The 14,335-nt window shown below is 36.9% G+C and overlaps 1 protein-coding gene across 9 annotated transcripts in view; it reads right to left on the reverse strand.

The window, feature by feature from the left end:
* The window catches only part of DLG2 (discs large MAGUK scaffold protein 2), a 2,308,738-nt gene that overhangs the window by 915,652 nt on the left and 1,378,751 nt on the right, over positions 1 to 14,335 (reverse strand). For 5 of the 9 annotated variants that reach the window (XM_081536917.1, XM_081536914.1, XM_081536913.1 and 2 more), the window contains exon 1: positions 9,860 to 10,195. The exons of the other annotated variants lie outside the window; for them this stretch is intronic. In XM_081536917.1, coding sequence (XP_081393043.1) covers positions 9,860 to 10,171 — 312 coding nt within the window. In that variant the 5' untranslated portion in view covers positions 10,172 to 10,195. Of the gene's footprint in view, positions 1 to 9,859; positions 10,196 to 14,335 lie in introns of those variants that run through there. 9 annotated transcript variants of the gene reach the window in all.

Genomic DNA, 14,335 nt, shown 5'->3' on the forward strand with positions numbered 1-14,335 from the left:
TTATAAAAACAGAATCAGAAAGCATTTTCTAAGACTATTTTTCCAATCTGACATAGGCAGATATATTTGCTAATCATTCTAAAATGTAGTATAAATCTAGGAATTATTTATATAATTTTAAATTTCATTCACTTTAAAAGTAATTATTGAAAAACTATAACAATGTTGACCACTAACTAAATCACACAGCCTATCAGAATGAAGTGCAAATGTGTTCAATTATGGATTTTTAATGTGGTGATGCCAACTACTCTACTCTGAGCACTTACATTTAATGATGAAAATGATGGAGAAAAAAGGTCATGCAGTCTACCAGAGACTGTACAAAAACTAATTATAAAATAATAGTTCAAACATTATTTCAACCTTTTAGAGGGCAAGTGACTCCTAAATTAGACAAAGAAACTGTACAATCAGATTTTCTTTTTCTGCTTGTCCTGTCAGAGTGCAGGTCAGTACCTTCTATCACTGAACGGCATGACCCACTTGAAGGCAGAACATGATTTCTGAACAGTGCAATTCCCATATTTCATGAGCACCACCAAAAAGAAGAATCTGAGTCAAACTAAAAACAAGAAAAATATGCAAAATGATGAATCTATGCTAACAGCTTTTGATTCAAATCTGTTTGTTATTACATAGAGCTACTTGAAGGGCAGAAGATGTCACTCTTGATCTTAAGGCACTTGCATAATAAGCAATAATAATGACAATAAATCAAATTCAAAATTTAAAACCTTTATATACAAGGCCCCATGCTAATATTCATTCAGAAATGAATCTACTGATTGATTGTAGCAAACTGACCTATTGCTGCAGGATGGGTTACTGGGAAAACAAGGATAAATAAACAGATTGTGCTCTCATTGAATTCAGCTTAGTGAAGCAGACATGTATTAATAACAGCGAAACAATGTGATAGGTGAATTGTGCGTGATGACCAGCTAGACATAAAGGTAGAAACGATCTCATCTCTCCTCTCCACAGTCACCAATGCAGCCGAGAGGTCTAGGTCCAAAAACATAACTTAATAATGATACTATAAAATTGTCAAAAAGAGATGACTGGATAGCTGGAGACTATAAGTTAGGTCTATGAGGAAACATTCACTCTCTGATCAGGATACTGAGAAAGAAACAACTCACCACAACGCCAGGTAATTGCTAACTGTGCAGGACACCACTAAGTAGAGTTTTGGGGAACTAAAACCAACTGGAAAGGATTAAAGAGGAGGGTGCTTAAACCAGATTTTTAAATAAGATAGGCTTGTTAGGCAGAATGGGACATTACATCAGAAGAAAATAGAAAGCTGAAATTCTATTGCAGAGGTTGGTAAATTTTCTAGAAAGAGTCAGACAGTAAGTATTTTAGGACTTTCTGGCCCTACTGCCTGTATTTCAACAACTTAACTTTGCAGTTGCAGCATCGAAGCAGCCGTAGATAATATGTACACAAATGAGAATGGCTGTGTGGGATGTCATATCATTTACACAAAATTATACTAAGCTTATTATTTTTATTTTATTCAGCTACCAAAAGTATTTTTAAAAATTCTTGGCTCAGAGGCTATACAAAAACAGGTAGCAAGTTGGATTTGACCTGGAAGCTATACTTTGCTGGCTTGTGGTCTAGTTGGAAGATAAGCTAAATGCACACATGTAACAAGACACATAACAATTTCAAATATCTAACCAGTGTTCTCAATTCTACTCAGCCTTTCCATTTTATAGTATCTATTTTACAATACCTTTTATCTATCTGAAATGAAATTCATGGATAATACAACTGCCTACGTATTTTTAAAATAATGCCTAACTGAAGTAAAAGAAGAAATACAAAGAAAGTACTTTATATTAAAATGATATGTTTTCAAAATGGCAATCTGTGAACACAACTCTACCTGAAAATGTAATAAAGTAGTCAAATGATTGCATGTATTTATAATGAATAAATTTAGATTTAAATGGAATAAAGAGACCAGTTATATCCTACATGAAGCACAGCAAAAGAACAGACATAGGATGGTCTTAGATTGAAAATTAGTGTTGGAAGAAGTAATAATGGATTTGCATATAATAAGGGAGCAAAGGAAATTTTGTTGAAATGTAAATAATCTGCAAGATTGCCGGTGGTTAAAGAGGAAAAAGCAAAAAGTCATAGTTTTGCAAATAAATTGGACTATAAATTATAAAGTTATAATTTAATTATAAGTTATAAATTTATAACTTCAGTGTCAAAATAATTCCCTATTTTATTATAGGGCAGGCCGCTGAGGAAGTTTATCTGCCTGCCTACTTATATATCAATCATTATCTCTCTATCCCTATTTGGAACTTCCCCTCATGTAAAGGTATGCATTTCATTTGATTTCTAGTACTTCAACAGATCTTGGAACTCTATCCTTTGATAAAAAATGAGGAATAGAGAATACATATTAATAAATCCCAGGTTCCTAAGTACTTACAGGGAAATTGAGTGTAAATGACCTTTGCAACAACATCAAAGTAATACTATAAACACCAGAAACCTCTAAAATAAATAATTCCACACAATTTTCACAAAACAGATTTCTTACTGTGTGAAAACATTTTAAAAATAAATATATGGTATGGCAATTGAATGAAATATTTTTTAAAAACAACATTATTGAAATTTGATGAAATATTTATATTTCATGGGTTGCTACCTATTCAAAATCTTTGGTTGTATATCTATTAAAAGGATCCTCAAGTCTCTTCGACTACATATTTGTAGGTGACATTTAGAAATATAAACTGATAGAGGGGAGGTGTATTGATGGTGTAAGTATCAGGAGCAGCAATATTGCTCAAGAAAGGGATTTTCCAAACTAGAAATCAAATCCTGATAAAATTCCTAACAGAACAAAGTGCAATGATTCCTAGATTTACGCAGGAGTTACATTCCTAGAATATTAAATTATTATTAAACCTTTGCAGAAAATACTTTGTCTATAAAACTGAATTTGACTTTAAGTTTAGAAAATTTAAAAAAACATGAATATGAAATGTTAGAAACTATGTAGTGTATGGGGTCATTATTGTGCAGGACTGCTCTGCACATTATAGTGCATTTAGCACCCTTGGCCCCCTTCTCCTGAATGCCAGCATCACCTTCCTGTCATTATCAGTACACAAGTCCCTCCATGCATTTCTAAAATGACTTCTAATGGCTTGTCTCTCTCCTTATCTCTCTGGGGACTGTGGTCTGAATTATAAGAATGTACAAATTAGGTTTATGTAATATTTTGCATAATGCCCAACACTGCATTATCAACAAATTGCATGCTAAATAATTTTCTGTCAGTAATTACATTTTATGGAGAGGAGCAAATAAGGTCCAAGAGAGGGAAAGCTGCTTGAAACAGTGCAAAGAATCCTGAGTTCAGACACTGGCCGATCCTGCCACAAACTGAATGACCTTGAGCAAGTCTTTTAACTTTCCTAGGTTTCAGGAATGTTAAAATGACTGATAATGACAGTAAGTAGGTTTCAGGTTCTCCTTCGGAAAACACAGTAGATGACCTCCAAATCCCCCTCCAGCTCTGACATGATTTATATATATATATATATGTATACATATATATATATGTATACACACACACACACACACACATATATACATGCCTTTAGGAAATTAATTAAAGGAATGAATGTAGAGAATGGAGGATAAAATAAGTTATACTACATTTATAAAAGATAAAACAATATTAAAAAAAAAGTGAAGAGGATGGCCAATGGAAATGGCAGTATATATATGTGTGTATATATACAAACACACACACACCCCACCATATATATGGGAGATATTTGATTCTTGGCATAATAGATGCATAGGTAGGTAGACTATGTACATGAAATTCACCTTCATTCAGCAATGTGAGATGATATTCCTGGACTTAAGTAAGACAATCTCTTCATGTACTCCTATTTTGTATTTCTATTAAGTTTACCATAAATATTGAAAGATGGAATTCTATTTGCAAATAACCACAGATGATGTGGTCTTTCTAAGATAAATGCCTTATTTGCGTATCAGTACTATGGGAAATCTACTCCACTGCTTCAATCAGCATAGTTCTTAACCAAGAGAGCAAAGGGCTCTTTAAGGGTTCAACCAACTCAGGCTTCTTGAGACCAGAAAATGAAATAGAATGGGGATATCTGGGCTTCTGCTAGGAGGTGGCAGTCCAACCAACCTTGTAAAGCACTCCAATTCCTTAAAGAAATTTCCATTTGAATTAAAGAAGTCCCTGAGGGTACTCTCTCTTCCATTGCACCTCAAATAGGTCTTTCTGTAAGATGTGGCAGAAAGGTTAAGGAGCTCAATAGAACTTTAAACTATTTCTGCTTTTATCAGTCGTGCCTTTGTCGGTAACATGAGCAAGTTACTTTTGGCCTCAGTTTCCACATCTAAAAACTGGGAATTACAACACCACTCTTTTAGTGTTTTTGAAAGAATTCCAAGAAATGACTAATGTAAAGACCCTAGCACAATGCTTCATGCATGGTGGGCATTGTGAGTGCTCGATAAATATTGCCATCTTTGCTCTTTTCTTTTCCGCCCTCTATACTTGGTCTCTCCTGTCCTGCCCTAGAAAGAATGTTCTGCTAATGTCAGCGTCCAGAAGCAGGGGTGCCAGGAGTGTTGAGCTTCAGATCTGCCCAAGGAAGGCTCAGAGCTTTCATTCCTTGTGTGATACCCTTATTCTCCCCTTGCCTGGAGACTGCTGGTGTTCTCCAAAGATGAAAAAGTCTTAGTCTTCCTTAAAGGGCTCTCTATGGAAGGAATCAGTAGCAGCAGCCCAGAGTTAAAACAAACTGTCAGATCTTTTCGAACCCGGCATAAGCTGAACCTGAGATTTCAGCCTAGGCAACCCTACTCCTTGGACTGAAAAATTCTCTGCTCTCAAGTTCCTGTAAACTGCTATTTCTGGAGGCGCTGTAGAGGGGCTGCTAGGGCAGATTTAGAGTTGGGTGAAACATTTCAAATGCAGTTGTTCTAGGAATATCTTACTGAAAAAATGTAACATCACCTACCTCGGAATACAAGCTTACAAAAATGCTAGTTCATCAATACGACTCTATTTTACATGATTTTCTTTTTTTTGGAGTGGACACCACTGTAACCCTCTGAGAACCCTGGTGGACAAAGTGTTACCCCATCATGTGGTATTGTGCCTAGTGTTTCCGGACAGTTGCCTAGCCTAACCTTCATCAGTGTAAGGGAGACATCAGAAAATTCAGTCGACAAGCTAGACATTTTAATGAGGGGACCACAATACTGATAATTAGATGGATAATGTTCTTCAGGTTAAAAAACATAATTTGGATATCACTACTCATCACAGGTACCGTTTCTTTAACTGAACGATTCCTGTGTGCTAAGTGCCCATGCCAGGCTCTTATTATAGACTACTTTCAATTCTTATTACACTTTACTGCAACATAATTGCATCATTCTACATTTTACAGAAAGGACAAGTGAGTCTCAAAGAGGTTAAGCAAGTGAGGTCACAGAGAGTAAGTTCACACTTTGGATTATCCAGCTCTGAAGAACAAATCCTTTCTAAAGTGCTTCTCATTCATTAATGGATGTCAGATGAGAGAGCCACAGAATATTAGTTTCGGAAGAGATACAGAGGTTCATTTAGGAAAACCAGTTTTCTTAGACATAGAGGTGGCACCAGAGGTAAAGAATCTGCCTGCCAATGCAAGAGATGCAAGAGACACAGGTTTGATCCCTGGGTCAGGAAGATCCCCTGGAGTAGGAAATGGCAACCCACTCCAGTATTCTTGCCTAGAAAATTCCATGGGCCAAGGAGCCTGGTGGGCTACAGTCCATGGGGTCGCAAGGAGTTGGACACAACTAAGTGAGCAACACTGTCAGAGAAACCGAGGCCTAGAAGGGTTCTTTGACTCTAAGGCCAAATCCAGAGAGGCAGAGATCTCAAACCCTGTGGCGGCTCAATGCTGCCAACCCAGCGGAATCTTCCCCAAGGCTCAACCCCGCCCCTTGCTGCATGGGCAGACAGAAGTGGGAGCAGTTCCACAAGGCACCAGGGCGTTCCAAGTGTTTTGGCATTTGTTCTCTTTGCGCCCAAAGCATCTCTCTCTCTGCCGACTTGATAAACGCACATTTTTTTCAAGAGTTAATTCAGTTCAGTCTGAGTGTCACTACCTCTGCAAGGTCTTCACTGATTTACCTCCCTTCTCTTCCAAGAAAAACAGGTAAAACGAATGAAGGAATAGGTTAATAGTAGTGAACTTTATTGTGGATTTATGATTTATTCATTCACTCCACAAATATTTATTGAGTCTACTAGATGTAAGCACGGTGGCAAGTGCTTTACATATACTATGTTCATCATTCCTCACCATGATCCTGTGAGTTAAGTACTATTTTTATCCTAATTTTACAAACAGAAAATCCAAGCATAGAGAGATACAGTATCTTTTCTTTTAAAAAAGGATCTTTTCCTCTTACTCCTTTGATGTCCCTCTCTATCTTGAATATACATTTACTATGGAATTTGCAGCTGTCCATTGAACTTTGCTTCACTTCCAAATTCTGATTAATGATGCTATAATTCTGCATATATAATGATACATTTGTTAAGTGTTGTATGCCACTGTGGGTTGTGAGCTCCATAATGGTAGGGGTCGGATCTACATTACTTGTTTCCTATTATATCCACAGAGTCTGACAGAGTGGCATATAATAGGCACTCAGGAAATGATAGTTGAATAAACAAATGAAGAATGAATGAATAAAGAACAAACGCACAGAACCCTGGTCTCTGAGTATTCGCTGTTTTGTGTTGCCTCCCCAGACCAGTCTGCTCTGGGGACAAATGCCACATAAACAGCAATGGGTACATTTCCCCCCCCCAAGGCTGATACTATTATCTTGCATTCCAGAACTCACTTCTGGATACAATAATTTTCCATTTTCTTATGTATGATTATGGTTATATTAATTCTACAGATCCAAATGGAATGAAAACTTCTTTGAGAAGGAACAGAAGCTGTTTTTATTCCTGCTTAGGAATAACACAATGACAAAGTCCTGTCAGTACACAGCACCCCAAATAACAGGAGCTTGGCCAAGAGCCTTGGGAGGAACTCAAGTCATGATGGCCCTGTGTTACAGCAGCCGGAAATCACACTGCTGATTGCCACAGAATAGAGCGGCTATCTCCAAGAGCAGGATCCCAGCTCCCAGACACTTAATAGCCCTCAGGCATGTGCTGTACCACACATGAGTCCCCAGGCAACTCTCAAGTGTGCACTTCCCTTCTTTCTGCCTTATCAATGAGTCTAATGTTTACTGTCACTAGCCTCTATCCTTTGTTTTAAAACATTTCACAGGATATCTTTAGTTAATTTAAGGGGTAAAAATAGTATCCAAAAATTCTCAAAGCAGACTTTGTTTTAGTGGACACATATACACACAAACACACACATTTCTGTGATACTTTACATGGGCATATAGTACATACACACATCTATTTCAAGTATTAGATATATTTTTAGATGCATATGTAAATGAATAGTTATATACATGCACACACACACACACATATATATACATAGAGCATTATTTCTAAGCACCTATCGAAACTAAAGGAAATATACTTAATACAGAGAGGAAAAATATTGTGTAAAAACAGCTAGAAGTTTCTAGGAGCAAAAAGAATAACATAGAACTTTAATTTTTATGTGTGTATATGCATATGCATGTATATATATATAATTATATACACATGAAAACATGTTAATATATACAAGTAGTTAGGTATTATAGAGATATTTAAATAAATATATTAAAATCTATGTACATGTGCATATACAGACACATTAAAAAATACTCAACATAATATATTTGAATGCGCATGGGGTTGGAATGAAGAGAGACTGATCAATCTGATATAGTACATTTTTAGGACTCTTTAAAAGGGTGGAAGAAACAGGTAATAGAAGAGTGTTACAACATTGAAGACCCTAAAAGATATGTTACTGGTTCTTCATTATTTGGGGAAAACTGCTCTTAGCAATTGATAAAGTACATATGAATAAGAAAAAAAATGTATAGAAATGTGTATTCAAAGAGTAATGGGAGACAGTGGCTGTCTTGTTTTATTGCCTTCTCATATGCCACTGGATCTTTAATTATCATTGCAGAGTCTATTTCAATCTTTAAAGCACTAAATGGCTATAAATTTAAGCAAGTAGGAGGCTGACTTTGTTAAAAACCAAAGAAGGGAAAAGTTTCCCTTGGTTGATGAAAAATGCACGAAGATTTTTAGAGCATAGTTATTATAGTATTAGAGATTTTTCTTTGAGAAATTATGAAAAGTTTATAACATCTTGGATAAAAAGAATTATAATGGTAAAGTATGCTTGCACATACTACTCTGTGCAAAATCCATAAGCTAGATGCATTTGTCTTCTCTGCCTATGTAAGCCTTACATAGAGACTTAAACCTAATCAATTAAGAGATACAGGTTAAAGACATATAGACACATATATTGGAAAAGAATATATAGAGACTTCATAACTGTCAAGGCTGTGTACTCAGTATGGAATTCACTTTAACTTTAAAAAAAAAACAAAACTGAGTTTCCAAACATCAAACTTTATTTCAAGCTGAACTAGTTTAATTCTAAAATGACAATATATTCTTGATTCCCAGATGCTGAAATGCATGATGTTAATGCATCAAAAGCCATATACACAACCATGTATATGGAACTACAGCTTTAAGATTTAGTGATATATTCTTACAACTACTTTAAAAAATAATATTAAAATTGGAACATTCTCTACACCTCTCAGACCACAACATTTTACTCATGATCAATATCTACTTCTTAATTATGCTAAAATCATTTTAAAATCAAGAAAGCATTTTTCTTCAAGCACAGCTTTTCTCTTTTCAATGAATATTTACAAGTGGAATTCTGTATTTATGGCAATGATTACAGGTGCATTTTATTTATATTTTATAGCATTTACAGGAAGTTGTTTTCCCTCTTCTTGATGGAGGCAGGAAAAAAAAAAATGAGCTAATCTTACTTCTGGTAAAATGCTAGTAGTTTGGGGAAAGAATAAGCTAGGAATCAAATTAAAGGATTCTGAACATCTGCTTCAAAAATACGTTACAAGGGAATATGAGTTGTGCTTTTTAATATAAATCACCTTATTGTTTCTATGAATAAAAGAAATGTTTCATTATTTTATTCTGAGTGTAATCACCCTCTAGTTTGCTTCTAGTTCTAATCCTTTTGTTTATAAAATGAATTATTAAGTACAAACACATTTTCTTCTCCATTACTGAAAAGGTATACAGCATTATCAGAGTAAAATTAGAACAGTATACTTCAAATCACTGTATCCCACAGCTAAAGAAATAAATGTGTTTTTTTTTTATATTTAAAGAGATGGAAAGTATCTGATTAAAGTTCATTTCCTCTTTCTTCCTTAAAAACAAAACACAAACCTCAGCTAGACAGAATAGAAAAAGTTAACAATGATCAGAAGTAAAAGTTGGGCTAAAAGACTCTGACCAGAAGAGTAAAATCATCCGAGGGCTAGAGAAGTGGAACTTGGGGAAAAGTCACCGAAAGCAACTGAGCAGGGCATCCCTTGCCTTTCCCAGGCCGCCCAGGGGTGTGAGCCCACAAACACCCATGAAAACGATAGGATTTCTTGGCCTACCATTGACCACACCAGCGTACCCTAGAGTCAGCAACGAAGACTCGGCAAAGTTTCCAAACCATGCTCACCGTCCCCAACTTGCTCTCGGACCGTCAAGGCAAAGTCACAGGAAAAGGCTCACCTGTGCGGGGCTGATCCAGCCATGTGGGCAAGCACAGCGCTCCCCGCAAGGCCCTCTGCCCTTGATGCTCGTCTTGCGGGGGCTTTTCCGCACACTGTCCCACAAGGTGACCAGCTTGGTCCTCCTGTTTGAAGCCGGGCCCCCAGCTCCCGAGGGGGGCATAGTCTGGGAGGTGTACCCGAGCCCCTGAGGACTCCTCTGCCAGCCACAAGCGCAGTGAGCATCTCTGGTCAGTGTGGGAGCGCTCCTACCCGCATCCGTGCCACCGGAGCCCCGGGGGCAGCTGTGCTGCTTGGTGAGGTGTGCGTTCATACTGCAAGGGTGCCTACCCTCGCCTTTGGTCAGCTCTGCACGGGAATGCCTCCTAGCTCACACCCCCTTTCTTCCAGGCAGTTGTAAAAAGTCTTTTTTTTTTTTTTTTCCCTCCCCCTTCCGTGGATCCCTCAGTATCTCTGACAGCTGCTATAAGCAGGGCATCGTGGGAGCGGTGGGAGCCGCCGGAGCAGCTCCGCACAGCAGTATCTGCGGGCTGGTAGCTCTTTGTCAATAGATGACTCAACTCAGAGCAACTTGACAGTATCCCTGCTCCAGGCAGAAGCAATCAATGCTCCACACAGCTGGGCTACAAGACTGTACACTGTGCTACAAACCCTTTTTGGATGGAGCCCCACAGTAAAGAGGCTCCCCGCGATTTGGCATGCTGGCTTGCCCCTCTCCTAGCTGATTCCCCCCCACACACAAAATCCAGATCTCAGGAAAGAGAGCTTCTTATCGGACTAGCAGGACCCTTCTTTCCAGAGAGGATATATCTAGGCTGAGACAATATAGCATAAGCAGTGTCAAATGATGGGAAAGTTAACCTGTGAAAGAGTTCCCAACGTTTACAGGAATCGCTTATTCAGAGAGAGATTTGCCAGGACCCAGGCCGAAATCCTGAGGTAACGCAACACTGATTCATTCAGAAAAATCACGGAGGTCACAGCATTTTGCCAGAGTCCTTTAAAATTCAGAAGTGTGTCTTAGAATAGGATTATATATTGTAATAAAAACATATATTCTTTGCACTATGAGCAATTATTAATCCTTTCTGATTCAAAATAAAGCAATTTTCAAAGTTCAAAACTGATGGGTTGGCTTATTCTAACACAGTGTTTTTCTTTACCCCAAATTATTCTGAGGATTTCCTTTCAAATACTTTACCACAACAAATATATTCACCACAGAGAGACTGCATTTTAAAGTGAAAGACACATCCAGTTCTGCCATCCAGTATTTTGGTTTCCAAAGACAGAATTTTCAAATTCTTTCACGGAAACATGAGTGGAATCTATCCAATTTAAAGCAATTGCCTTCCAAAGAGGACATGATTATTTTAAAATTTTAGTATGATTGCAGAAGCCATACGTACTATTTTCAGGAAAGTGAAAGGGTAATTACTACAGCACTTAAGAGTTTTTATTCTGTTTGAAATTCTCCATATCTATTGCCAAAACGTCTAGTCCTTATCACGTATCCCTAAGAAAATAATTTTGGCTTAATTTGGAAGCAAACTGCCATCTATGCAACACCAAACAAAGATGATATAACCCCAGAATATAATTCTTATTTATAGACCATCAGATGCCATCAGATCCACCTTTCTCGGTGAATTGACTAGGTGCTGGGGCAGTATAGACCTCATTTCTGACAAAATTGACAAGATTCTTGTTTCTAAAGTCATAATTGCAATAAATTCTACATTTCAACACTAGGACTCCCTGGAGTAATCATTGTTGTAAATAAAAATCCTAAAAGAAAGGAGTAGTATTTCCTCTTTTTGTGTAGCTGCCGCAGAGAGACCTTTCCCAAATTCTGCACAAGGGGTTGATATAAGTACTTTGCCTGACACAGTAAGCATTCAAAACACCTTTGCTAATTAATAATGACCCATATGTGTCAGTTCAAAGGACAGGTCTGGGTCTCTATTCAAAATATTAACTATTTTTTTTCCCAAGCACCTAGTACACTGCCTGTCAGTACATAGCAAGCTTATGATAAATACACTTCTGGATGGATGAACAGAAGGAAAGAGTAGAGGAATGAAGGGGGTGACTAACATTTTTTGAAAATAATATTTGATTCAGGGTTTCCCTGGTGATCCAGTAGTTAAGAATCTGCTTTGCAATGCAAGGGACACCAGGAAGATCCCACATGTCATGGAGCAAGTAAGCCCATGTGCCACAGCTACTGAGTCCACATGCAACTACTGAAGCCCTTGCCCCTGGAACCCATGCTTTACAAGAAATCGCATAATGAGAAGCCCACACACCACACCAGAGTAGCTCCCACTCACCGTAACTGGAGAAAGCCCCCACACAGCGATGAAGACCCAACACAACCAATCATAAAAAAAATCTTTTTTAAAGATTTGATTCATCAATGCTTCTGAAACAAACTATTTTTTAAGGTTAACTTTCGTGTTGACTTTGAAATATTAAGGAAATCTGTCACAAAAACATAAAGACTTGAACTGTTGGGTAGACACAACAATGGCATTAATGGTATTTCTCTCAAAAAGAGAAACAAGGAGTCAATGTCAATACCTACAAACAGCAAAACTGCGGCAAATAGATCATCATATGACACTCAGTGAGAAAAGGGGCAGAAAATTATCTCGTTTTTTTCTCTTCCTCTTCCTTCCTCACTCTCTCATTCATCCCTCATTTTTTTTTTTTCTTTTTTAATACTGAATCAAGGGATACTGGCTGAATGAACTTCTGGGTCAAATAAGGCCCTAGAGAACTTCATATTTATCTGGTGTCACCGTGACGCATGGCTGTACAGTAGGACTCGATGTGAGGTGGCAGTACCATCATCCCAGCAAATGAGTGTGTCAGGAAGTGATAAGTTTGGCCGTCTCCAATCTTATCTAACCATAGATGCTTCTCCAGTTTTTCAGGCAGATTTCATTGCTCAAAGGCCCATCATATCTTCAGGGAATACATGTCCTATTCTCATCAATTTGCCTCTCAAATATAAAAATCAATCTATACAGGAGTAAATCAGTATGAATCCATTGTAATTTTGTAATAGAGTGTACAGCTTGCAGCAAGACAGAAAATTTCTTGGCAAAGATATTATAAATCTTCATAGGGACCTAAATCTGTTATGAATGAGTTCTTTGGAATGAGCTATTTCTTCCCATCACAAGGACAGTAGAATTTCTGTTTTAATGACCTCCGCATGTCATGTCTATACAGAAAAATAAATAGTATATATTGCATAACTAATGTTACTTTCCTCCAAAGATCTTAAAGACCATAGCAACCTTTTATTAAACTTATTACAAGACTATTGACATTATACTTTCCCTTTAAACATATAAAATAATTCTAGCCTCCTGTCTCCCTTCCCCCATTTTTTTTTTTTTTTCTCTTCAAAAATGACATTTGGCTTTCCAAGTCTGAGGACAGACCACTTAAACAGATAAATATGTCCAACTAGTCCACTGTATATGAGACAGACCTACTAACTAAAGATAATTCAATTTGGTCAACTGTAATTGGTCAATAGTAATGACCATAAGATGACATGAAAGTCTGGCAAAATAAGAATTAGCAGCGCACAAGTCTACATCCTACTTATCACTGTGATTTAACATGGGCAGATGGTGTACAGGCCAATCCCTAGATGAGATATATCTTACTGACCTCTCTTTGACCTCGCACTGACTCTGTAGAACAACCATTAGCAGGGTTTTTTTTGTTTGCTTATTTTTTTTTTTTTGAATGGAAGATTCTTTAAATTCTATAGTGCTTTACCGTTTTCAAGTTTCACACACATGATTTCATATAATCCCATTTTAAAGCAGGGGCTTAAAATTAAAATCCTGGCTTGATTTTTTAATAAAACATAAATAGCAAAGATGAGTTGCTAAATAAATTGTACTGCATTAAAACACTATGCATATTTTTTCCAGATAAAACTTCCTTTAGGCACTCTATGTGTATGAAAAATGAAAATATTAATTACAAAAGAAGAACTAAGTGCTTGCTAAAGGGAGGCTGGTTAGCAGAAAAGCCCTTTAGCAGCTACAAGTCATGTGTTATATAATCATAAAATGGTATGAAGTATTAGATGCAATTTCTCTTGATTTGCAAAGTGTATACAGTGAATTTCTGTCACTGCAAAGAATAGAGATGCCACAAATGCAATTCTTCTACACCTAATAACCTTAAGCCCAGGCAATCTTCAGAACTAAGCACAATTACCTTTCAAAATAAAATAACCAAGAATATTTAAAGTACTTTAGATTCTAAAATTATTTACAAAATACTTATACCAATTTAATCATAAATCTCATGAGGCAAAAGCAAGCATGAATTAATAGTGTGGGATACATCCCTATTGCTATAGAGATTTAACTGGACAGAGGATTTAATAGGAGGTAGAAAAAAAATTTCAAAAGGTCCAAATTCTCACTAATATACTTGGATT

Source organism: Giraffa tippelskirchi, chromosome 10 (genome assembly GCF_054371585.1).
Source record: "Giraffa tippelskirchi isolate mGirTip1 chromosome 10, T2T-mGirTip1v1.2.pri, whole genome shotgun sequence".
In the NCBI taxonomy this organism is placed as follows: domain Eukaryota; kingdom Metazoa; phylum Chordata; class Mammalia; order Artiodactyla; family Giraffidae; genus Giraffa; species Giraffa tippelskirchi.